This window comes from Acanthaster planci, linkage group LG20 (genome assembly GCF_054643075.1).
Source record: "Acanthaster planci isolate LZ-2023a linkage group LG20, COTS_SCS, whole genome shotgun sequence".
NCBI classification, from domain to species: Eukaryota; Metazoa; Echinodermata; class Asteroidea; order Valvatida; family Acanthasteridae; genus Acanthaster; species Acanthaster planci.
In genome coordinates, this window is record NC_141796.1 from 2,835,066 (window position 1) to 2,861,278 (window position 26,213).

Sequence of the window (26,213 nt, forward strand, 5' to 3'; positions counted from 1 at the left end):
CATCAACTGATTTGATACACGGATAGTAGCTGCTATTCCGGAAGTTATGAGGGCGTTGCACTTATCTGCCAAGACAGTTGACATTTTCAAGATGTACATGTACTTTGTGTCAGGGCAGATTCTAATTTTAAGAACGGGTCTTGACATTACACCGTCGTGTATTTATACCAAATATACAGTATTATGAATATTGGCCTACGTCGTGGTAAGGGCAAAACCCGTCATTAAAACAGTGCGATCTGTCTGGTATACGGTCTATTTGCTATAACTTTACCTTGGAAATCGTTGAGGGGGTAGTTCTGCTGGAGAGAATACTGTGTATACAAATTCACTGAATAGGCCACTCCAAGAGTGGCAAGTGAGGGCGCTGTGGAATCCCTAAGGATGAATAAAGCCAAGAACTTGTTTTCCGTTGAATGTCGTTTTATGAAAAAGAACGTTTTATCTTAGTGAGTTTTACACTATTCTGAATTCATTTCCAGCTAGGGATGAAAGTATGTTTCAAATGTACAATGACTGTTTTTCACTACGGTTATAGAGAAACGAAACGAGGTGTTAGTTGGAAATCATGTCACTTTTGTGGTACCGTAAAAAAGTTGACTACTGCCATCAACATTACAGTCGCTGTCAAAATACATAACTCTTCTAACACTGCTCCAGTTTCCTTTCGAAATAATAGGCGCTTCCTCCCCAACCCATCGGCAATAATTCTTAACATTTTATTATCTCTAGGGCTCCTTTTCGAAATGGGTACTATTTGGGGCTTTACGTATTGCGCAGGCCAATACAGGATAGGCAGCTCCTGAAGTGTACCCATTTAAACATGGCTTTGAATAAACCAAGACAATGAGACGTGAGTGCAGCGTTATTTGTGCCGTGTTAGAATACCAGTTGTACATAAACTGTCACTTTGAATGACCTGCCATCCTGGCAAACATGAAATTCCGTTGTCCTTAATGGCTTATTAATGTTTATAATCACCATTATTTTAATGAGTGTGTTTTTTTTTTCAAATTTCTTCAAAGAAGTAATATGCACACGTTACCGTTGAATGCGTTCCATTTTATTTCGTGTCTGTCTGCACTTTCTATACAGGTCCAAAGGGCTACAATAGAACCAAAAAATACCCAAAATGTTGCTATTATCCAAGGTAATGGATGTTGGTTTTTCCCCATACAGAAACCTTATACAATTACGGCGTGGTTAATTACTTCCCTTCGAATTATTTGTCCCAACTAAAGCACGTCACACGTGGACGGGCCAGATAAGTATTCTGTAGGCCCTCCTGGCACCAGCAGCGATTCCACAAAGCACTGGCAAGCGCCGGACCCTTACATCTTAATGTTGATGGAAGTTGTACAACATAATCATATATCATAAAGCTGGGTACTGACTAATTAAAAACTTTTTTTCATATTTGAAAAGTTAAGAGAACCTATAAATGTATTTGTCGATATTCTTGTTGTAACATGCGCGTCTTTCTGATAGGCATTTCATCTCAACCTGCAGTGTGTGCACGACACAAACTTCCTGCCTAATTAACCAGTTTGTGATGAGTATGGTGATTACTGGCATGTCAACAGATGTAATTAAACACTCTCTATTTTGCTTTGACTTGTCAGTCACACCTCGTATCCTGCGGCCACTACTGCCATTTTTGTTTAAATAGCAACGGAGACTGAGAAAACATGAGACTGAAGTTTCACAAGCATGATCGTGTCGTCACAGATCATGTGACATCCGATGTATACATTATGATTGACGTATTCAAGTTTAGACGTGGGCTCTCCACAATATCGCTTGGGGATCATACTCATAACACGCAGTGATTTAAACCCTAAATAACTTGCATCGACCACTGCATGAAGCTCCACGTCGCTCCCGCCGTTAATGAGTATATCCCTTTCGCGCAAACCTGCACATAATCCGCATCAGAGCTCGTACATTAAAAGGCATCAGTTCATTTTTAGACGTTCTGGGAATGACGTGCTGAAAAGAATCCAGTCCAATTTGTGTACGCCGACCGCAAACATTTTCGGCTACTTGCCAAGACGGCCTCTCGGCACATGCTACCGTACAGCCTGTTAATTAACCAATGCAGTATGGCTAACGTCTGCCTACCTGGGCTGAGTTTTTGGGTAAGTGAAACTCTTATCTCGTAAATCCTCCAAACCGCACGGCTCCATGTCTTGCTATACGGGATATTTTGAGCAGCACTTTCGTTAAATGAGGTAGAAGTTATTCTCTTCTACTATTAACCCGCGATTTTAATTTTAAAAGACTTTTGAATGAACCATTGAAGTGACCCGATTCTGTTGTTAAACTATTGGCAATTTGAGCCCCTTCAAACAGAGTTCTGGGACCGGTAAGACGACACGAGACCCAACGCTACGGGTGTATACGGTATCTTACTGCTCCAACATGGCCAGTGGTTCTTTCTGTTGCAATGTTTGACTCAGGGCTTGACATTTTCATGAATTAGTACTTTCCGTTACACCGTTTCTCTCATTCCCTCCTTTCAGGTTGTTAATTTCCTGCTGACCTTTTGGGCTTGCCGACCTGCTGAAGGTAAGCAGTATTACATGTTTTGCTTCAATCAAACTGTCTTGTTCATTTATAAGGTGGTAATCTGCTTTTGTATCGAAAGGGGATATGAATCATAAAGTCCAACAATAGCAATGATGACTGTTGTGTCGTAATTTGGTTGCGGAAATATTACCCCAAAGGAGTGTCGGTGAATGTTTCTTACAGCTGAAGGCTGTTTCTGTCAACTTAACATCCTAGCTGTCTCGTGACAGATTAATAGAAATTACATACCGGTACGATTTACAAGAAGGGAGGTTCGTACATTTTACTGTGATCGCATCAAAGTAATTATAGCTAGTTTTACAGAGCATTCTAAATAATAGTCATCCGTAACCGTTCCCGAACGTGCAGTTACGTTTCTCGCGATATGTCTGTTCTTATGGCATCGAAGTTTCCCAGTATTTATGAATAGGGTGTCCAACCATGTACGCAAGACATCTAAAGACAAATGCATTCTTTTCGGCACCATTAACAAGAAAGTCAATAATGAACAATAAAATGCATTGTGTTGATGTACCAGGGGGATTTTTTTCCCCGCGAACTGACAAAAAAAGAACATGTCTTGCAAAACAGACATTCAAGATAGACGCGTTTAAAAATACTCCCTAGTTCATAACACATATTTAGCTACTTTGTTGTTACACATTGAGCAGTTTTTCGCACAGTCATAAAATGTAAGAGTTTTAAAATGCTACTCAATACTGGCACAAATGTTGTTTTAATTTGAAGGTTTTTCATTGATTTTTTTTCCACTTTGTGAAACAACAAAACCTGGATGTCTTATTTTTTCCTGTTATACATTGAATACTCTGTCACTTCGTAAATACAATACTCGCGTAAAACGTATTACATTTTGTTACAGTTCAGGACTTGCGATTATATTTATGTTCAACTTCGTTTGCGCCCATGCATACACTCCTATCCTGATTCGTACTGAATATGCTATTCCTATTGTTTCTATTTTGTCCTGCTAACAGAGTGACTTTTGGACACTTCTTGAAAACAGATAAACACAGAGAGCCTGCTTTTTATCAAACGTTTAATTACGATTAATATGAAAGTTAACAACATTTTGCTTTGAACTTTGCCAAGTTGTTCCTTGAACCAACTGTAGGCTCCCCTATTTATATGGCAGGAAAAACTCAAGATCAAAATTTTTTCTAGGGTTTTTATTTCGTGAAACACCAACGAAATAGTATGGAATCTGGATAGCGCTAAGTGAACAGATTTTTTTGTTTTTGATAGCACATGGATTTTTTGTATTTTGTTACCATTTTGTGGCGTTTGTCGCTGATTATGTAGAAACACATCTTATAATTCGCCATTAATCCGTTGGCACAATGTGTCTTCCGTAAAATAGGAATAATTTAAATAATATAATAAAAATACAATAATTAAACTTAGCAACAAAATTACGTGACTTTTTAACAACGGTCTGATAACATTTAAGCCTGTTACAACCCAAGCGTACGTCCACCTCAGTTCAGTACGCCTTTTTTTTAATTAAAATTGCATTATAATTATGTTGGATGTAACGCAGCAAAATTGTCAATATTAGCTGACTACATTAGATGCCCCCTGGTGGAAAAGATTCAATGTTTATTCTGGGACTGTTTTCAGCAATCTGTGTCTGTGCAGCTAGGTCTTCGGTTATTGCAAACAAGCAGACATGTCCGGAAGATGGCAGAATGTCTCAAACGATGTTTGAAGGGAATGTATTCATTGCTTGACTAACGCCGGATGGAGAATCGATTCCGTGGATCGATTCTTACTGTTTGCCCACCCCGTCTCCACTCGCTAAAAAAAAAAAACAATAGGCAGTTGGCAATATTTATTCACCCGCATCAATTAATTACCCGGCTGACGACTGTCACAAGGTTTCGTTTGCTCAATCTCTTTGTCGATGAACACGTTTGAGTTTCGGGTCCATTCAAGTCCATACAGTGATGTATCCAGGTTTTGGTCCCGACGGTCCACTTTTTCCTGAAAAGAATTCTCAACAATGACGTTTCAAAATTCCCTTCCTTTAAAAAAAACAAAGTACCGCCAGTCCCCCTCCGTTTTGGATTCGCAACTGCTGGGAAAGGATGCATGCAATAGAAAGGCGTATTTTTTATGATCATTAATCGCCACCATGATGGCAAATGCTTTTATCGTTTTATTTGTTAATTCTTTTCGCTTCTAAAAGTCTCTCACCCATGCACAAGCACCGCAGCTTGGCGTTAAAAGATGAAGGGTTGAGACAAAGCAGGAGAGGCCCCCGATGAAATTATTTGAAATCCAGGACGGACACTTCTTTACAAAATTAATGTACGATTTACAAACATTTTTCTCTGAGGTAACTATTGAAACCAGGAACAGTTTCAATTTGAAAGGTCTAGAAGCTTTTCGATTACATGTGAATATGAATAAAGTACTTGCTTTGATTTTTATCAGCTGGAAAAAGGAAATGATAGTTTGAAATAGGTGGAGTCTTAACAGCTGTAATATAATACTTAAGTTTATCTAAAATTTCGATCCCAACTGTGAGTACAGTATCCCCTGGGCGTACTCGAATGGTTCGTACTGTTCCCCCACGAATTATCACTGCTTTCGAAATGCAAAGAATATGATTGACGCTGAAAACTTCCCCCTAATGCGAAAAAAGGGTCAATTTTGGGTAGATATTAACAAAATGGAATTGGTATATCGGAAACAGCTGACTGTCCGCACGGATGGGTTCCACATGGGTTGTCCTGTTACGTCTCGATATCGACAGAAAAAGTGCCCTCCCAGGCAGAGGAAGAATGCAGCGCCCTTTACAATGAATCCCAGCTAGCCGTTTTTGAGAGTGATTCGGAAAGGTTTGAAGTTTACAGGGAACTAAGGTAAGATGCTAACGCAACCGTATTTTTCATTTGTTTTGTCTGTAGGGCCTATGTTTAAAGACGTTCACCTTACAACGAGCACTTCAGCAGGTTGTTGACTGCTACGCAAATGTTGACTTGTTTTGAAGATTGTAACAAATCAAAAGTAGTAAATAAAAACGATACTCTAGGCCCTATCACCTTTGCAAAGCAGCAGTTTTCCTCGCTTATTACAGCACACTTTAATTCCTGGATTGTTCAGGTAGCGTTCACATTGCACTGTGGACACTGAACAATTTCCGGCAATTGGTCCCTGATCAGTTGAAAATCCCCGACAGGGAGATTTAGTACAGATTCCATGGGAACAAAAAAAAGAGTCTCTATGAACAAAAAAAAGGAGAAAAACCAAACCTGCGTACACGACCGCATTGTGATCACGGGGTTGCTTAAGCTCATGTCTGCGTGTGGCAAGGTGGGTACGGTAGCTCCAGGATACCACGTATATAATGCAGCTTATACTTAATTGTGGGGAATTGCTCTCTTATCCACAAAGGTAATACCCGATAACTGTAGAAATCGACAGTGATTTCACGAAGAGACAAAAGTCTCGCCAGAGAGAAGAAACATGCATGGTTTCGAGAAAATCCCATTTAAAGTTAGTCTCTTCCTCAGACGCCCATTTCCCCTTTACTTAGCACCTGTCTCATTTAAATAATGCTACTTCATACGAAAGAATGGATATTAAATTACACAAAGCTACAAAATAATATTTAAAGAAGTAAATAAAAAAATGAAAAACAGTTTTTCTAGTTTTGAAAACGCTAAACATCGTGTGACTTTTGCCTTTTCAAAGCTTCCTGAAAAGGGAACGAAGGGTACACACTTTTACCACGACCATGCCAGGTCAAATTGTATATATTTCTGGGGTCTACCTTGAATCTTCGTGAGAACGGCAGATCAAATTTCGCCCACGATGTTGCCCTTCATTGCTATAGCTATACCTACAGAAGACAAATGCGTATCTTCGTGAAAATGAAAATTACAGTCTGTTGAAACTTTGCCACAGATATCATTGTGATTTGATGAAATGGTTACACCAACATCTAGGCATCACGTAGCCTAAATGGTTTTGGAAAAAATGAGAGACAAAATCATGATTTGGACCACTTTGTCTCTGCGTAAAAACTTTGGAACATCGCACACGTAGGCTGCCTTGTAAGGTGATGGATGCGCCCAGCAAATAATGAGCATCTTTGGAAACCAATGGAGTAGACTGCAACTATAACAAAAGCCACACCCCCGTCGTCGTAGCTGGCCATGGACAGCTACATGACTTCTCCCAACATTTTCAGATGGATTTGATAGACAATCTTATTAAACACTCTCTGTAAACAGGGAGAGAGATCCCATCTACTATTTTGAATCCCAACACGGTACGTCTTGTATTTGTCACTCATGCCGTCCAATCCAAGAAGACGTCATTACTCAGAAAATGTACTAGTCCCTAATATTTTCTAATTTATATGGAGGCAACGGGCTTTAGCAGCCCATTGAGAAAGTACAGGGGCATAAATTTCAATGTGACTTTTCTCTTGGCGTCCGCGCCTTTTCCACTTTTGTCTTCAAAAACCCCTCTGAAATCATTATAGCTATTACTTTCTGGTCTCAAATGATTTTACAATGCACTAAATAAAAAAGTCTTTGTTTTCTCTCCGAACGCATGAGGTAAAAAGAAATTAACAAGGCTCCTATCTGACCATGTCCAATTAAATAGGTGTGTACTCTAGGGTACGATGCACCACTCGTAAAGCTAAACTGAATCGCGAGTTGGAGGCTACCTTCAGAACTGGTTGTCACAGTTTGTTTCGTGGTTTTGCCCCTTACGTCGTTGACCAAGAATGATGGATGGCACCCAATGCGTATCGCACATCGAGCTTTTTTTTTTTTGTTCTAAAAAAATTCCTGCCACGCCAGAAAGTAATAGCTGTAATGATTTTAGAGGGTTTTCTAAAAAATAAAAGTGAAAGAAAGCGCAGAAGTTGAGAGTAAATAATGTTGAAATTTGTGCTCCTGTGAATTTTTAATGGGCCGCTAAATCTAGAATTTATTAGTGGACTGATCTATGGCGCCACAATGTCGCACGCATTTTGGAATCTTGAGGCAATTGTGCACAATAGTCCCAACACTCGTCAGTAGAAAAGGGCGGTTCTCACACGCATACCAGTTACCTACGAGCGTGGAGCCTTTGCTGAAACAAGTTCTTATCGGGGACACGATTTCATGCAGCTGTTGGGCAGGGAAAGGTGTCAAACACAGCCACTGCACGTACTTGCTTCGCAGGACAGGTCATCTTCTAGGAATTTACGTTGCGCCTAGTTAACAGCTGATTGTTATTGAGCAGAAAACTTTATTAAGCAAAAATTTCCGCTATGTAGCTTTTTGAAATTAATCGTTGATAGTCTGAAAGTAAGTTTTGAAAAAGGTGTCACTTATTTATATTTTTTCTCTTATATCCTGCCTATCCAGCCTCACGGAGGGGATGCGGTACGCGATAGGTCCATTCCCACCATGCCAGGAGCTCTGTTACTTTCTTATTGGTGAAATAGGTAGCACCTCCCCCAGCATAGGGTCCGTGGCATGTGATATACCCCTCCCATTTGTCTGCGAGGGGGAACTGATTTATGAAGGTAAACAGTGCTTAAACCAAAAGAATAAATCGACTTAATCCTAATGAGACTAGAATCATCTGTGATAAGTCAATATGACATGTCGCCTACGCAGTGAAACGATTGAGTTGTTAGTCAGTCAGTAATTAGGGAGTATGAAAAAGGGTTATCTGATTCGCAATTTAAAAAAAAATTGCATACACGGGCGATTCACAGTACAGTGAGCCACCAAGAGGTTGACATAGAAGGCCTTTTTGCAGTGCATTGTGGGAAATTGGTCTACGAATTCTCTTTACTGGCTGTGCACGGGAAAACTTGAATTATTTCTGATGTTTGTCCGGGAAGAAAACTCGTAAGTGTATTTCAAGTAACGATTTTAATTAGTCCTATCTTCTTCTGTGGTGGCGCCCCAGGCCTCTCCTCACTGCTAAATTCAGCCAATTTCAGTCATCGACCACAAATCAAACACTTGTCAATTTTTACGGCACATTGGCTGACAGAATTATCGCCAACCTTAGGACCACCTTCTTTGCCCGCTTTCCTGCGGAGAGGTGCGTGGCACTGAAAAGCACCCACTTCGAACTTGTATTCGACATTTTGGTTGCACTACTGGCATAGCTATTACTGTTGAAAACATTTCGGTGGACGGTGGATTTCTTCGTGTAACGACAGAGGATTTGGTTTTTGTCATATCAGATCCACACCCCACCGTCAACGTGACTACATCTGCTCTCTCCCCTGATTCCATCACCGTATCTTGGTCAAGACCAGCCACAGGCGACCTCACTGGGTTTCGAGTGACTCTTGACGCTGCTGCAAGTGTACATCGGGCTGGACAAGCTGACGTCAACGCCAGTGGCACATTGGAAGCAGTGTTTACTGGGCTCAGTGGCGGGACGCGGTATACAGCTGCTGTAATCACAGTCAATGGACCGAAGGAAAGCGACTCTGTCGTAGTGTCTGCTTCAACATGTGAGCCAAACAGCTGTTCCACTATTCCTTGTGGCTAAAATGCTCCCCTGTGAAGAATACAATCTGATTATAATTCTTAGGAAACAACATAGACAGTCCGTGCCTTAAATCAAAATCTAACAAAACATTCCGGGTTTGTTTGTTTGTTTGTTTGTTGGGGTGTTGGGGTGTTGGGGTGTTTGTTTGTTTGTTGGGGTGTTGGGCTGTTTGTTGGGGTGTTGGGGTGTTTGTTTGTTTGTTTGTTTGTTTGTTTGTTTGTTGGGGTGTTGGGGTGTTTGTTTGTTTGTTTGTTTGTTCAAAATTAAAAGGTTTCTGCATGAGCAAATTCCTAATAATAGGCTTTTAACTGCGGTGTCCACTGCCTCATTCGAACCAAATATTTGACCCGTTGGTCGATTAGTTAGATTCTTACATTACCTTAGCCAGTTCCAAATCCCATCAGAGCTGAGGTGTTTGGGTTAAACAGTTCCTGGAAAGCACTGACAACTTGCCTTCTTGACAAGTGAATCTTGTCTTTAGAGACACTCGAGAAAAACAAGTTTTATCTTTTCAACGTGACAATCTTTTCCTGTGAGTTGCATCGGCAACTGAGCCTGACGATAAAACGGCAGCTTTATTTTGCTTCCTAAGTTCCAAACCAGATCCCGTGTCTTCAGACCGTGGCCGGAGACAAAGAGATCGCTGTGTCCTGGGTCCAACCCACCGGGGGAGTTGACGGGTACACGCTGGAGCTGAGCGGCATGGGTAGCAGGAGTCAGCAGGAAGTCAGCGAGGCAGCAGACATCAACGACGGAGAGGCCCTTGAGTACGAGTTCCGAGAATTGAGGAAGGACTCTACCTACGACTTGGTGGCCTACGCTTGGGTACGGTACAACGGGATAAAACTGTACTCTGCTACGGTTGAATACCAAGTGACAACGAGTGAGTTGACTGTTAGAATCCAAAGAGAATAATAGGCAATGGCAATTTCTGGAGGCTCATTCGTGGCAAAAATTAAGTTGTCACAAATGGGTTGAACCGAATATGGGAGCAATTTGAACCTTCTAATAAAGGACTTTTAAAAATTAATATAGCGATTGTTTGCCGGTGACCAACCGTATTCATTCAAAGTCACTAGTTAAGCAGCAATGCCAAACAGCTTTCGTAGCAAGACATATGACAGGTTTAACAATATTGCCTGACATCTCGAAATATTAGCGTCTTGTTTGTGAGACAGCAAATTTTGACGAAATGCAAACTATTACCCTAAGTCCCTCTTGTTTTCTACTCACAATACCAACATTAAAAATCGTCGCATTATAAAGAAGTTTGCTTTAGCACTATCGATATTATTTCATATCATTAATCCATATACCTTCACTATTAAACTGTTCATTTGTAACATGTATCGAATTGCACAATTTCATACATCAATCCAAGAAATTAGGAAGGTCATGTTTTGTCATGGTCACTCAGTCTGGTGCTCTGAGCCTTCGCGCGTCCAGATCGCTCTTATGGAAGCTACATGTAATTTCTACACATAACATCTTCGAGCCCTTGGTGGTTAAATTCGTTTGGGTAATCACGAGACTCAACGCTTTCGTTGCTCGTAACGCATGCACAATGAATGCACGTGCTTTCGGAAGACCCACAAAGCTTTACGCGCCTCAGTTGTGACGTATTTCCTTCACAAAACACAATGTAAGGGCGCTGGGGACAGCTGAAGTTGTTGCCTGTTTATTTTGGCGTAAAACCAACTGTTATTCCCATCTTCGAATCAATCCAGCGTCTAAAAACAGTCAGGAGGAAGCCTCAGCGCCTTGTGATCTAATTGTATCCACTGCTGAAGCATATCCCCCCGGCACCACCGAGGTTCATACCCACGCAGACTACACCACACCTGCTACATTCTGTCCAGAGGTCAGTCAAAGTGATTGCAATACATGAACGTTGGAAGCGGTTTAAAAACGGACATAGGAAATAATCCATCCCAGTGTATGTAACCGGGGCCAGATAAATTGTTTGATTGGCACTAGACACCTATATTCTGTATAGGATACTGAGTTTTCTGTCAATTTGTGAAAATGCCGTCGACTTATTAATTTCCTTAGCCTCAGTTATATTTAACCATTAGTGTGGTTGTAAGAAAAATTCATGTGAAGATGGAACAACGCGAAACTGCCTGACAGAAAAAAAGTAACGCCTTAGCTTTCACCATACCAATTGAAGTCAAAGTCTGCGAACGGAACACTCGTAAATATTATGCATGAAAGTACAACTTGAAGCCAACTTTATGTATAAAAACAAAGGACAAAACCATAATTGCTTATTAAGAGGCGGAAAACATTGATTCTGTTTTCGTAATGAACAAGGCTTCTTTGCCTCATGTGCCCAGTTCCATTCGCCATATTCTTTGTTCCGTATCACTCTTATTGGGGCTTATTTAATCTTCGTAGGTTGATTTTGACGAACCAACAACTGTGCCACGTACCACGCTCGACGCTTCAACCCCCGCAAGTACAACTTCAACAACGATGGGTCAATCTGGCAGAGCAAATGGGCAACAGTCAGGTGCAACTACATTGGCACCCTCCACAACGTCAGAACATCCTCAAACAGTTGAGTCAACAACTGAAGGACAAATTACCCTCTCGTTTTCATCAACGGAAGGCATTCAAGCAGCACCATCAGTGAGCGCCACCATCCCTACTCTGCCAATCATGCCAACTTCAGGACAAGTACAGACAGCTGGATCAACTGACGGAGAAGCAACTTCCAAAGTGTCCACAACAAAACGTCACATGACATCTGCCATGGCCTCAACCCAGCCGCCATTGCACGCAGCATCTCTTGTGACTTTTGAATCAATGCCTACAGAGGCGTCAACAGAATCGACCACATTTCAACAGACAACACAACAGAAAATGTCTACCATACTCCACTCCAACCACGTTAAACATTCAAAAAGTGTAGGAGTCACAGTGGATTTATCAACAACGCCATCCACACAATCTATCGTCAATCAACAAACAGAGGAAACAAAAGCAAGCACCGTTGCTGTGCTCACGTTGCCCATAACACCCCATTTTGCAATTGAAACAACCACAAAAATATCCAGCCCAGAAAGTGACATGCAAAAAGTAACACCAGTCGTGGAGTCGCTGGAATCAACCGCAGACGCACATACTGCATCGGAAACAATCAGCACAGCTCATGTATCGTTGGAACCTCAAATGGTTTTACCAATTTTTGCATTCCGTACCTCATCTCAAACTACTAGAACCACGACAGACATAGTTTCCACCGAGAGTTACAACTCCCTTGATCCTTCATCTTCAGCAGAACACATTTCTGCATCCGAACTCTCCGTCACAACCTCTTCCTCAATGCTGCGCACAAGTACGAGCGTTGAGTCATCAACAGAATTCGTCGATGACGGCCTTTCCTTGGCGCTACCTACAGGATTATCGACGCCTAATCCCACTTCTGCAGCCAATCGTAGGCCCGATCGTCCGCCTGGTCTTGATTTACCGACTGTAAAACTAACTGATCAACCGTTCAAACTCACAACTGCTATGGACATTATAACAGAACTATTTAAAAGCACGGGTGATGACGAAGGGATAAGCACTACAGTGATGTACGACGTCCAAAACTGGACTAAAATATCAATTTTCGATTTGCAAAGATGTCTTGTGTCTACTTCATCGTCAGGGACCAAAGGTACGTTTAAACTGCGACAAAAGAGCAGACACAGTACTTGCTCAATGAAACTATCCGGTTTAAAATGAAGGAAAAATGATGCTCTAGTATTAGACGTCTCACAGGCAGTTAATACCATGCATTTAAATTTTCGTACGAATACTTTCCCTAATTTTTACAGAGTGTCATGTACCATCTCACCCTATTCCTCCAGAGAAACTTAATGACTAGTTTGTCATTCGTCTCTTTTCCTCCCCAATTCCCATTCAATTAAAAGCTTTATAACCTAATCTTATAAGAATCTTGTTTTTCCAGGTCATAATTCAATGTTTACAACGAGAAATGGCGACACAGTAACCGAACTCATTGTCTCTATTTTGGACGTCTTCCTGAATAAGGTTTGTCTTTTTCTCGAACGAATGGGTCCATTAATTGTTTTTGGCACTCCTCTGCCATTCCTGGTTAATCAGATTGACTTTTGTTTCATTTCAGTCTAAAGCCATAACCCCATTAGCTGACATTACCGCCCTCTTGGATTGCGTCTACGATATGGATGTGTCCCTGACCATGCAGAAGTTACCGTGGCCAAGTATTATCGAAGCACTACTGGAAACTGCGGTGCAAAGTCTTTTGCCAACCTTTGAAGCGACTACCACAATTCGGATCAACAATCATCGGCTAGCTGGTGGCACAGGTGTGTGCAAGGGTCATGGAGGATTTCGGGATAAGAACACCGTAAATCGCGTAAACACACCCTTTGTTGTATCATGTCGAAAAGTCCACAATTTTTGTTAGACGGGAATTCCGAATCATGAGACAATGCAAACCATCGTAACCTTTGTCGGACAGTATGGTCCGTGGGATGGGACGGGTCTGGTGCAACCCACTTTGGAATCGATAGCAACCACTATTGTTTAATTCGAATCCTTCGGGCGTGCCCCTCAAGGTGTCTTTTCATATGTGCGTGTCTTGGGTGCGTTGCGTACCTGATGCTTCATGCGTTTCACTTTCACGCACACAAAAATCAACTCCATTAACATTACACATGTGTGCGTTGCTTTTGGAAGTCAAAATCGCCCCAGGAGCGATTTTGATGGATACGCAAGTTTTGACACACATATGGAAAGGCGCCATAACGGGGAAAAAAGATGGTAAAAAAAATTGTGGATACCTCTTTTGGAAATCCCGTTGAAGTGTATGTATTTATGCAAAGCTACAATCACCTTTTTCGTTGTCCATGTTCTGAACAACTTAAGAAGTGACGCAAACATGCGGTGGGGTTACATGGATCATCCCGGTATTGCGACTTGTGCAGGGGGAGGTGCACTGAATCCCCTCCCACCCAAAAGGCTGCCTATTTTGTTTGTCGGTAGTGTAATTCGACAGCTATAATTAGAGGTTGTGATTTGGTTGGCGCAACGCTCGTGGACAGGATGTAGACGCGCGTTACATGCCTCTTCGTCCGCTCCGCCTCGAGCAGAAGCACCCTCTCATTGGCTGAAAAAGAGCCATGTTGGTCGGAAGTGTTTATTTTGTTGGTAGCGATGTGCGACCGTAATGCGTGCATTTCACAGTTGTGTGTGAACCAGCGGGGTTCAGTTCTGACCAAAGGAGAACCCCGTTGCTAGGAAAATTGCGTCTTCTCTTGATCCAGCTCGAGCCTCATAGCGTGTCGTGATTTGCCAAATGCACACGCGCTCGTCGAGCTGCAGAATGTACGTGTAAGTGCGATGCCACCGCTGCAGTTATGGCGTGTAAACAGATTAGGCCATATATACGTGATTAGTTCCTCCTTAATTTCTCAACAGAAATAGAAGTTGTGTTCACAAGCTCAGAGAACGGTAGCTGTGCTGGTTATCAGACCAACAGAACACATCTGGCCAAACCGTCTGTACATTTACCGGCTTCTGTCATCGACAACAATGGTAATAAGCCCTGTAAATAACAAGATCGATACATACTACCTGCAGCCACTAGATAGGAATTTGTCAGTTGCATTATTAGAATTATAGCGAGATTAATTACTGCAATACGGACAAGCACAATGAGAAGTTTTTTATTTTGTTCCCTCGAAATATTATTTCGTTCTCTCAAAATCGTTTTGTTCCCTCAATATATTGATTTCATTCCCTCGAAATATTGTTTTGTGTACTTGGCGCCATTGTCGTCACTCGTGGGACAGGAAAACGAGGGATCTCGAAATTAGTCGAGAAAGCGAAATAATAATTGAGGGAACGAACTAAAGAAAAAAAGCTTCTCATTGTGCCTGTCCCCTTAGGGGCTCCGTACTGAGACAACATACGCCTTTCGAAAAAGACAAATAGGCCTAATAAATATTGGTTAGGCATCATTCCAAAATCTTAGCATCCTGCTGGACAATTTGCTTAGCACTTTGCTATGGGCAAGCATATTTAGGCTTTATTTATGTGTATATGTAATAATTTTACTCAACAAATCTAGCCTTTGCTCGAAGATACTTAAAAAGTATAGTCAATCAGAATAATACAATTAACCTTACCTTTAGTATCTTGAGATTTTGTTTCACAAACCAACCCCCAAGAATTTCTCCAGTGCATTCACTAGTGATTACAGAATACACCCAAACCTCTGCTGGTGGTGAGCGTTTTTTTAATCTTGGATGCACTTAAACATACAGGAAAGCAATGCCGCTCTCTGCTTGTGTTCAACATGGAGAGTTTGCACAGCATCATGCCACCTGAAAATTGCGTCGATAACAGGTAATTTTTCTTGGTCATCATTGGGTCCAGTGGCGTAAATGTTTGCCGGAAATTTGGGGGGATGGGGATTTGTGGGGGGGCGGGGCTTGCCCAGCCATGGATATTTGAAAAACGGGGGGGTGACACTAAATACGATGTTCATTATACGGATGTACATCTTTGTATTACATTTATGCCAAATTTTACATCAGAACGGCATTTTTAAGGTTTTTAATAGTTTTACTTTTTGAGTGATATTGAAAATATTTCAGTCAGGAAGTCCAAACATTCCTCACAAACCACTTTATCTTCTTGTTCCCCACGCTAAAGGTTAGGTGGCGATTCAATAGCCCATCCCCCACCTCAAAAAGCTGGGGATATATACGTGTATACCCGTAGCCCAGGGATTTCCGCCTATGACTGGGTCTGTGTCGTTTGCTCGCTTGAGCAATCAGCAAACAGCTTCTAGTTACAAGCAGTCTTCGTTTTTACTTGAAGCAAATCGACGCTACCCTTGCTGGTCTTTCTGCTTAGAATTAAAGGGGGTGAGGAAAGTGAAATTAACAAATGTCATTAAAACTCTTACTACTGGTGTAAGGGTGCATATGTGTAATTCGAATGAGGCAAAACCCCTTTTCCTCACTGACCCAATGGGCAACATTTCCGCAGGTGGGGCATAGGGATGGGGCTCGAACAAAGTCAGACCTAAATTTTCGGGGGAGGGGCAAACTTGTTTTTTTGAAGGGTCATTAACTGGGAAAATGTTCATGTACCCTTTTAGAGCCTTCCTGAGGGGTCTGGGATTTTTTACACGCTTTTTGAAGGAAGGGGATTGAAAATAGATTAGTTCAGCTGTCTTCTACAAGTATCTTTGGCCTGTTTTTTGTTTTGTTTTGTTTTTTTGGGGGGGAGGTGCCGGCGTTGTCCCCTGCATCGGCTACGGGATTTACTTTCCTGAATACTTTTGCCCCTGATTGGAGACCTTCTGACTCAAAGCACTGAAAACAGTCAAAAGAAATGCCAGACGGTACAACGCTTGGTAAATCCGTATAACAAGGGAGTGGTCACAGATGTATGATATATAGGACTCCCGGATCGCTTCCGGATCAGCTTCCGGATAAGCTTCCAAATTTGCAAACCTGTGGATGGCTCATAAACAGTATGCTAGCAACTGCGAAATGCTTACTGTGCGTTTTGATTACCTAAACTTCATATGAAAGGATATATTTGGAATGCCTAACTGGGGTTGGATTATCCAATGAGGCACTATAGACACCGTGCCAAGGAGATACGAAAATACTTGCCATGGTTTACGTTGATACTGCGGTGCGATTCCTTCTTTTTTTCTTGGAAGGGGGTTCCACCGCTTACCAGCGCCATTACAATCAGTGCTGGTGTATATACACTGGTGCACAGGGCCTATGGAGAAAACTTATTCAGGCACTGCCCTAACTTGATACCGATGTTTTGTTTTTTTTGTTTGTTTTTAGTGCGTTCATTTGCGAGGAGCTATCGACGCCATTCCCGCTTATAACTGTGGCACTTATTCCTCCAACATCGCTCCCCTTCGCGGAATCCATGAATATCGAGTTCTTTCTGCCAGTAAGTTCACAGTTTCATTCATCAGCCAATATTCAGAAAAAATGATGTATTCAGAGAACTCAATGAACTTCTACGCGTGCATATTACAATCTTTTCATTTCGTTGTTTTGTTTTGTTTGTTTTTCTTATTACACGTGCATCTTAATCCGATTTCAAGATATGTGGGTGCAATGTAACATGATTATTTGCAAGTAAGTCGCCGTTAACTCCAGCTTCACAGTGGTCTGGTGATATCATCGTACCATTCCCATCCATTTTATGAATTCTAGCCGCAGTACTTCACAAAATTGCCCTCAGCGTGGCATTATTTCATACGTACTTGTTTGATTGTATAGGTAACTAAATTTACTCCAGTGTGCGTCTGGGCAGAAGCCATCAGTAGGTAAGTATAAGAAACAAGATAACATGTATGTCTTTACCTTACGTGTTCTGTATGGCTTGCAAAAATATAGTTAATTTGCTAAAGTCAACTTATAGTTCCACAGCAAATTCCTTGTGCGTTTGCAGAGATGGGCAGCCAGGAAGTTACTCGTGGAATACCAGTGGCTGTGACACACTCATTGACACAAAGACATTCTCCATAATTTGTCGGTGCTCCCATCTTACGAGCTTCACTGTCGTGATGAAGGTGACCGACTTTGAGGTATGCCGATTATTTCCACAAGATGTATATTCCTTGTTAGTCGATGAAAAAACAAAATTTTTGAGATGCATGTGTTGCAGTCCCTCGGCAAACTTCGCCCCAATCCCCCAGCATAGCATTGCACATTCCATATTGGGTAAATTTCGTTGCCAAGGACTTTGCACACTCCTATGAATTACACTAGCAAAAAATGTCCTACTTGACTCTTCTTCCAGAATGATGAAAAACATGAGAGGGCACTTCATCTAATCACCATGGCTGGGTGTATTGTGAGCATCCTGTCTGCTTGTCTGACAATCATGATCTACCTTTGTTTGAGGTAAAAATAAAAATAGGGCAAACCCAAGTTATCACTTCAGTGTGTTAGAAATTGGCATGAACTTAATGTAATTTCTCCTCTATGTACCCCCTTGACTGGCTTTCGTAAATATTAAGATCGTTATACAGTATCCATCACATCACCATTTTAGCTCTATGGCCATGCAATATGCGTATTATGTGCCACGTGTACAGAGTTGGACTGATGATTAAAAATTCAGCCTTCTGTGCACGTACTTATGGACTGTCCCTGGTATTTTTGGAAGCTGGCAATTGGGCGTATCAGCGAACTATATAGCCTACACTTGCAGTGGCATTTCTGCATTCCTTTTATTGTTTGAAAGTGATTGTGCGTATTTCTTTCCTCACCAGAATCCTGAAGGAAGAGAAAGTGATTCATGTCCAATTGCTCCTTGCGATCGCCGTAGCACAGCTCATATTTCTCTTTGGTATTGACCAAACTGAAAACCAGGTGGGTTAATTTGGCTCAGAATGTCACAAAGTTCGCCAAAGGTTATGGCTTTTAGCCCGCTGGGTCGTCTCTCTGAGATCGTCACATAAACGCTTTGGAACTGTCTCTCCTGACGTGTGGACTCATCAAGGCATGGCATCTGTAACGATAACCGTGACTTTTATAAGGTAGTTTGGCGTCTTTGAAACGAGCCATGGCTTACTGCGACTCCGTCCAGACTATGGCATGTATTGACATTGTGACCCAACATGGCCCGGGACGTAAAATCTGTGACGCGAATCTTAACAGTGCATCAGCCTTGAGCAGAAGCATCCCCTCTCATCGGTTGAAAAGAGTTGGAGGGGGCGTTCATCTTGTTGCACGCGTTTCAAAGTCGTTTGTGAACCAGCAAAGTACAGTAGTCCAAAAAGTGCAAAAGGAGCCTTCGTTGCCATGAAAATTGCGCCCGCTGTTGTCCTGCTTAGGTTGTACACAGGTAGTCTTGGCATTTCTGACGTGAGCCTTCAAGCGTGTGTAAAGTCTTAACATCGGTGAACCTTTTCTGGATGTCCTGTACTCTAATCTCGGTAGCTGTGACTTGATTTCAAAACTTCTGTGACTCTAGCAGCGCCGACCTGGATCAAGAGAGGCCGGGTTTTCCTAGCAACGGAGGCTCCTTTGGTAGGAAATACACCTCACTGGTTCACAAACGACTATGAAATGCACTCGTTACGGGCGCATCGCCAATAAAAATGAATACTCCCAATAACCCAAATAAATTACTCTGTTCAACCGATGAGGGGGTGCTTCTACCCAAGGCAGATTCTTCTTACATCTGTTCTTTGCAGGTATTGTGCACCATCATAGCCGTTTCTCTCTTCTACTTTATGAGTTCCACCTTCACCTGGATGTTAATGGAGGTTACCAATCTTTACATGAACGTGGTCAAAGTATTTACTTCTGGGACAAACATGAAAGTTTACTTCCTGGCAGGATGGGGTGAGGACATTAGATTATACAGCCTGGTTCCTGGTATTCTCTTCCTTATCATCACCATTTTCCTGAAGAGATACATTTTGCTCAAAATCATCACTTTATCATATTTGTGGGGTGGGGGTGGCGCAATATCTGATGCCAACAATTTGGGCAAATCCTTTGACCGATTCTGAAGAAATTAGCTGGTTCACGATTATCTCTATGGGCCAAAAATTCAGTAACCGCATTTTTAATTTTCCACAGAGACAAATTTTAACTTCTAGAGTCTATATAGAGTGTACGATTAACATTGAAATTATGGCTTTGAGAGTACAATTTCTAGCATTACGTGGCACTTTAAAGAAATACGCGTAAACTTTCACGCAGAGTACTAGGTTGATCAACTGCTTAAGCTGTCCCTCTCTACGAGACCTGTTTTGAAAAGTAATCCGTTTCACAGTTTTGTCAACAGGTCTGTTTCGTGCTACATAGCGGTGACGATGTGTTCACAGAGATTTGCCTTTGTCGTAATTGCAACCCCCCCCCTTTTTTAAGTAGAAGATTGATAAATAAGAATCTCCCTTGTTGAAAGAAATTGAACAGGCATCTGTTCGTTTATTTCCTTCAGGCTTACCTTTGATTCAAGTTTCAGTTTCGTATGGCGTGTCTGCAAGCAAGCTGCTCAGCACTCAATAGTAAGTTCCTACACCTTGCTCTCAATGCTCTTAAGTACAATGAAGACTAAAGATTTTTCCTCGTTTGCAATGTGTAAAAGCGTTCACGGTTTCACCTTTTTCCTTTTTGGTTATTATTATGCAGTTGTTGGCTATCGGTACAAAGTGGCGTTATTTGGGCATTCGTGGGACCGGCTCTGATCATCGTTGCGGTAAGAACTACAGAGTCAAATTTTGAAGCAAGCCAGTTTGACAGCTATGCTGCATGAGCACAGTATGCAAATCAAAATCTTGTGATACTGTGGTATCCACCTATCTGGGGTTCTTGTCTAATGTGGCAAAGCGACCAACTAACAAAGAAGTGTTTTGTCACAGTTCATTTGAATACCCTGTAACTCGGCTTAAGACTTAACAACTTGTGCTGGACTTGTGATTAGCCTATTTGAGGTATGGCAGACACAATAGGAGGGCGCTATTTGGTTTGGGCTTTTTTCGTTTGTGTTTACTCCAAATTACTCCACTTCTTATAGCGTACTGATATCGTGCCCACCATGCTTCAAAGCGGTTAATGGATCTTCAGGGGCTTGAGATTGGCTCAATTGCAAAACTACCCAACACTACTATAACAAAAGTTCACGTGTAGGGAACTTTCAATTATTATGTCACTGATAAAAAATCACTCAATAACCTTCGGACCAATTTGCATGATTTTTCTTACATGCGTACATGCCGAAAAAGTTACAATGTATGCCCAAGCAGAAATCTATAGTTGTTCATTTGCACAGGCGTTGAAATATTCAACTGGCTGAAGGCCAGTTCATACTTGACGTCACGGAATATTTGCAGCAAATTTTCGCTGGAGTTGAATTGGATCCAACTGTTGCAAATTCGTAGCGCAAATACTTGACTGACGTCACACACTCGCGTCTGTGTTCGCTTTCACGCCAAGTATGAACCAGTCTTTACTCGGGTGGACTCCAAGTCTGATAAGCTAAAGTTTAATTTAAGGAAATCGAAAAAGACTCCATAATCCGCCAAATGAACTGATGCGGAAAAAAATGAAGTAATGATAAGCTTCTGGGTCTTGTCATCTTGTCAGTGTGTCTTGTTTCAGATATTCAAATAATTTATTTGCATTTTGCAGATCAATACGGTGATGTTGGTGGCCGTTTTATGGGAGATCAGTCGGATTCTTAAACGCGATATCACCAATTTGAAGGCAGGGAAATTCAGGTAAGGATATGTGGTGAAGAAATCTCTCCTACGTTCGCCGAACACCCTAATTTACTGGTTCTTATGGCTTAGAACAGCTTCTCAGGGGCTGGGGCCAAAATGAACGTTTCCAGATTTGGTGCAAAGGAATCCGGTTCATGCGCAGGTCCATGTCACCCTACAAGGAAATAACTCATTCTCTACCAATTCCAATTTTATTTCATTTCATTGGTTCTTTATTTCTGAGAGATGTAACCCGTTTCCTGCTCCCAACTCTGTCCTCACCACGACTAAAATCCAAGTTAAGATTACAGATGGAATCATATTCCCCGATTAGTTTTACAAAGAGCACCATATTCTGCTCCCTTGTCAGGACATTGGCCAAGGCGCTGTTGGTCTTCACTCCTATGGTCGGTCTACCATGGTTGTTCGGCCTTCTTGCTTTCAACACCCATCTTATCGTCTTTGATTACATCTTCACTGTACTTAACAGTTTCCAGGTAACGATTTCAAATCAAACCCTTAACCAGTGTGGCCTCCTCAGCCAACTGAAATTAAGAAATCCTACATTTTGGATTTTTAATCGCCAAATTGGGAAGGGCCAAGAGAAAATGAAGAGTTCAGCTCATTTAATTAAAAACACCAAAGACCGATTAATTCAAGTGAACAATACATTTAGATTCTTCATCGATTCTTCCAGCGGGGCGCTGACGTCGCATCAATTATGTGGTAATGCAACCGCCGGGTAAAGACAAATTTCGTTTCTTTCTACACATTTTCAGGGTTTGGTGCTTTTTTCAATCTTCATTCTTGGCAACAGAGAGGTAAGTCATGGAATTTTAAATTCCTCCTCAGAACACCCAACCCCAGCAAAAGTAATACAGGCGAATTTCTACTAAGCTGCCTACATGTATATCTATGCATCCTGTCGTATTCGACCGATACCCCTCCACCAAACCCATGCTCCGCCCCACGGACGTCTTATAAAAGAAAATTCTGGACTTGGGATGGATTTTACCGTCTGAAAGAATCAGCGTTCATCTTCTCGTGCCGAATACAAAGGCGATGCATACTGTGTTACTCTCAACCACCTGCCCGTGTTGCGCTATATCCAGCAAGAAATGAGACTGTGACCAACACAAAGCAGGTTTGGGGATTTCTCTCCGTCTCATATCTTGCTTCGTCTGTGTTGCGCACTTATAAGCACACTCAGTGCAGTTGTACCCACATTATGCGCAAGAGGAAGAGACGCGAGTATGTATCCAGCACTGAGGGTGTGGACTGCACAAATTTCACGTGGCCCAAACCCGTGCACGTTAATGAATAGAACAAAGGTGTGCACTCAGGCGTAGGTTAACAGCAAGAGCGTCATAGACTCGGGACTCCAGGTTCGGTGTAACAATGGGAAATAGACTCACAACTGTAGATTCGTGCAAGAATGTAGATTCTTAGCACGAATCTACAGTTCCTCGTCCATTCTCCTTGAATTATCTTGTACAGAGGTCCACATTATGTAAGCCGCGCCTGCACATTGCACCGTGCCGCCTACGTCTGATCGAGCATGGTAATTTCCACGGTCATAACGGCGAAATGGGTTCTGTACTTTTGACAAGCGTCAAGAGATCTACGTCTTCAGGAAGATCGAGTTCTTTTCTGAGGAACAAATAAGGCCAGCTCATAACATGTTCAATGCCAGCAAATCCGCCAATGTAACTGTCATCTATAGCGTGCAACGTTAACATTAATTCGCGTATAAAGATATATTTATTCCTAGGCGTGCCAAATTAACATTTACTCCCGAAATTATTAACAGAGATATCTCTATAGATACTATAGATCGAAATATCTGTATACGCGGATTAAATGTTAACTTTGCAAGCCCTAGTCATCCTCAGTAACCGTGTTGCTAAAATAGGACTACTGGTTTTGACTCTAGTTAGTGTCAGCATATTATTATTTCCAAGTGTTACCAGCCACAAAAATAACCATTTATATCCCACAAAGTTCACGCTTTTCACTCCTTTCCTGCTTATTCAGGTGCGAGGAAAAATCCGCGGTCGGGTAGCCGATGCCTACAGTACAAGTGCCGGCACAAGGACTATGCATGGCGTCGGCCGTGGAACTAGAGCTGGCGGCATGCAGCTGACATCACATGGGGCGACGCCGCGCATGCTCGCGATCTCAAACACAACTCCCTCTCAACAATTTTAAGAGCAAAATATGATGGAAAAGAGCAGTGAGTGGTAATGACTCGAGTCAATGACTCTACTCAAGTCCAACTCGAGTCACAATTCCTGGCGATCCGAGTTCCAACGGGCGACTCAGTCGTAATGATCAAATAACTCGACTCGAGCCCCCCCCATCAAAAGACTGGACTCGAATGAAAGCTTATACGACTCGAGTCCTGGTAAAGAAAACAGCTCTGCGAAAAGCATGTTCAATAATTTACGGTGCCAATTTATCGTTATCGTGTCATGTCGCGAATTCATGTACGGTATTCTAAATGCTTTCTTTAAAGAGTGGCCGTCGACTCCTCTTGTCCTCCCTCCATGGTACAACAAACATACATCATGTCATGGACTCCCACCTTGTGGTTGTGTAGCATGTAATGCCAACCCGGAACCAGACTTAAATATCCATTTTTCAATTTGTGGTTTCATTATTGCCTTAGCGATATCTCATTAAGTGGGGCTGTCGTTGGGACACCTGGTAAGTTTATGCCTTGATTAAAAAAAAGCGTTTCGATTTAAAAACACAAATAGCCGAAAGCCCACATTTACATAAATTATTTTGTTTGGACTCAATTTTGCCTCCTTCATTGGATGACATTTACTGGAACCCTTTTTATTTTTAGGAATAAAAGTAGCTAATAAAACCTATGTGATTTAAACAAGGCCCAAAGTAGCTCTTTCTATTGTGTATATTTTGTTGTATTGTTAAATTATTTGTAAATCGACCTGAGCTAATCATTTGACTCGACTGCACACTGTGACTCGACTCAACCTGTTTACCTAATGACTTGACTCGAGTCACTACATGAAAATGACTCTACTTGACTCACAACTCTGAGAGAACACCATCTCTAAAACCAGTGCAAGCTGCACCCTTGCGATTTTCCTGACAGTCATCGTGAGAATGTGTGCAGGCGTGGCATAAAGTAGCCTACATAGTGTGGACCTCTGCACAAAAGAAGTCGAAATAATGTAGGGTGCGATGGCGTAGTGGGGACTCACACACGTCCACACAATGTTTCCCCCTCTCTGAAAAACAGTTTCAGTTGCATTTTGGGGTCAAGGTTATCGGTAGCAAAATGAAGAGAAAGAGCCCAGGAAATCATCATCAAAATCCAGCTCGAAGGAGTCATTCTAGTTGGACAAAAAGGAACATTTTCCTCAAGACCTTGGGTGAGACAACTTGGCCAACGTTCAGTGGGTACTTGCGTTGGCAATAAAACGATAGTCTCTTTTCGGTTTTTTTAGGGGGGTTCACTAATTCATCAAGTTCAACGGGTTTTTTTCTTCATTTTGGCAAGTCCTCTAAAAGAGGGTTGTTTTAAGGTCAGGAATCGCATCCAGTTTGCAGGAGAAAGTAGTGCATGTGTTTCTCCATTCGAGAAAAGCACAAAAATGCTAACACGTTTTGATCAGGGAATTGGTCATGGAATCACCGCTTCCTGAATTCGGACTGCAATCCCATAAACGGCGATTTCGCACTACCAACTGAAATACTCGAAAGAGTAGAATTTAAAGTGAATGGGGAGGAGTTCTCAGAACATGTGTGGTCAAATATTCTACTGGCCCATGCCCATGTCCAAATAAGTGTCAACAAACAGCGACTTACTCTATACACTACGCCCCAAGGCTGCTTGTGTAAAACAAAAAACAAAAAAAAAAGTTCAGTGGAATATACAGGGTATCTACATAAAAAGTATATCGAGATAAAAATTACTGTGTAATAGCAAAACTATTTTTATATATGGGAAAGGGAAATATATCTCTAGAAAGGGCAGAATGCCCTTTTTGCAGAGGTATACAGCTTGTGATGTTATTGACACAGATGAGTGAACAAACTAGACCGGTGTGAAGGGTACTGAAATCGGCACTGACAAGTTTGCATATGCGATTAACAAGGCTTTAAGAACGCATTCTTTAACACAAGGAATGTACCTAAATCAATCTTATCTGTACTTTGGAAATATGTAATTTCATTATTTATTTTGAGGAACAATGACACAAACTTTTTCGTGCACGTTGAAACTCCTCTTCTATGTATCAAACTATTTTAGTTAAGTGACCTACCAATTTTTCCAGACGAGTGAGGGCGCTGTTCGGGGTGAGATTGACAAATGATAAAAATAGCTGAAAAAAGCTGGAAAAGGCATAAAGAAGCTGAACTGTGAAAATCTCCTGCACTTAAATTTGTACACAGCCGGGGGGGAGCTGAAATCCAAAACAAAACAAAAAAAGCCGAAATCAGCTAAAAAGCTGGGACATCTCACTCCTGGCTGTTAGTGTGATGTAAATCCAGTAGGATACAGTTGTTTTCATGTTTGCACGTTCACGGTTACAACCCCACAAATGCTCTTGAAATCAATTATATGAGAGAATATTGCTAGCTGACTTGTTGCCACGTACTTACGTAACAATAAATTGTCCAAGGAAATGGAAATCTTCGATATAAAACACTAGCATTTTTTTGTGCACACATCAATGCAACATGGAGGTTCAGTGCCTCAGATGACATCACAAGTTTGCTCATGAACACGCACTTCAAGTATAAAAAGCAGAAAAAAAAAACCAAGAAAAAATAGCAAAGCAAACCTAAATTTAAAAACAAGGCTGATTGAAAAACAAACGTGCAGTGTTGAGGA

The 26,213-nt window shown here is 41.7% G+C and overlaps 1 protein-coding gene across 1 annotated transcript; it reads left to right on the forward strand.

Annotated features, from left to right (window-relative positions):
* Window positions 1-1,760: 1,760 nt before the first annotated feature.
* On the forward strand, window positions 1,761-24,232 carry LOC110975580 (uncharacterized). Its single transcript, XM_087130259.1, has 24 exons — window positions 1,761-2,138; window positions 2,523-2,568; window positions 5,285-5,453; window positions 7,959-8,119; window positions 8,795-9,070; window positions 9,701-9,991; window positions 10,836-10,969; window positions 11,506-12,772; window positions 13,067-13,149; window positions 13,244-13,445; window positions 14,560-14,676; window positions 15,408-15,489; window positions 16,959-17,070; window positions 17,406-17,452; window positions 17,578-17,713; window positions 17,929-18,032; window positions 18,404-18,503; window positions 19,331-19,481; window positions 20,086-20,152; window positions 20,277-20,343; window positions 21,276-21,364; window positions 21,717-21,843; window positions 22,126-22,167; window positions 23,381-24,232. Exons 1-24 carry the CDS (start codon window positions 2,067-2,069, stop codon window positions 23,552-23,554), a joined length of 4,116 nt encoding a protein of 1,371 aa, XP_086986385.1. The 5' UTR covers window positions 1,761-2,066; the 3' UTR covers window positions 23,555-24,232.
* Window positions 24,233-26,213: the final 1,981 nt, after the last annotated feature.

What these genes read in the sequence shown, in the direction of transcription:
- LOC110975580 (XM_087130259.1), top strand. Translation starts at nt 2,067, where the DNA reads ATGCTACCGTACAGCCTGTTAATTAACCAATGCAGTATGGCTAACGTC. An exon ending in GGGGGAACTGATTTATGAAG is followed by an intron (nt 8,120 to 8,794) that starts GTAAACAGTGCT and finishes TTGTCATATCAG; the next exon opens with ATCCACACCCCACCGTCAAC. An exon ending in CGTAGTGTCTGCTTCAACAT is followed by an intron (nt 9,071 to 9,700) that starts GTGAGCCAAACA and finishes TTGCTTCCTAAG; the next exon opens with TTCCAAACCAGATCCCGTGT.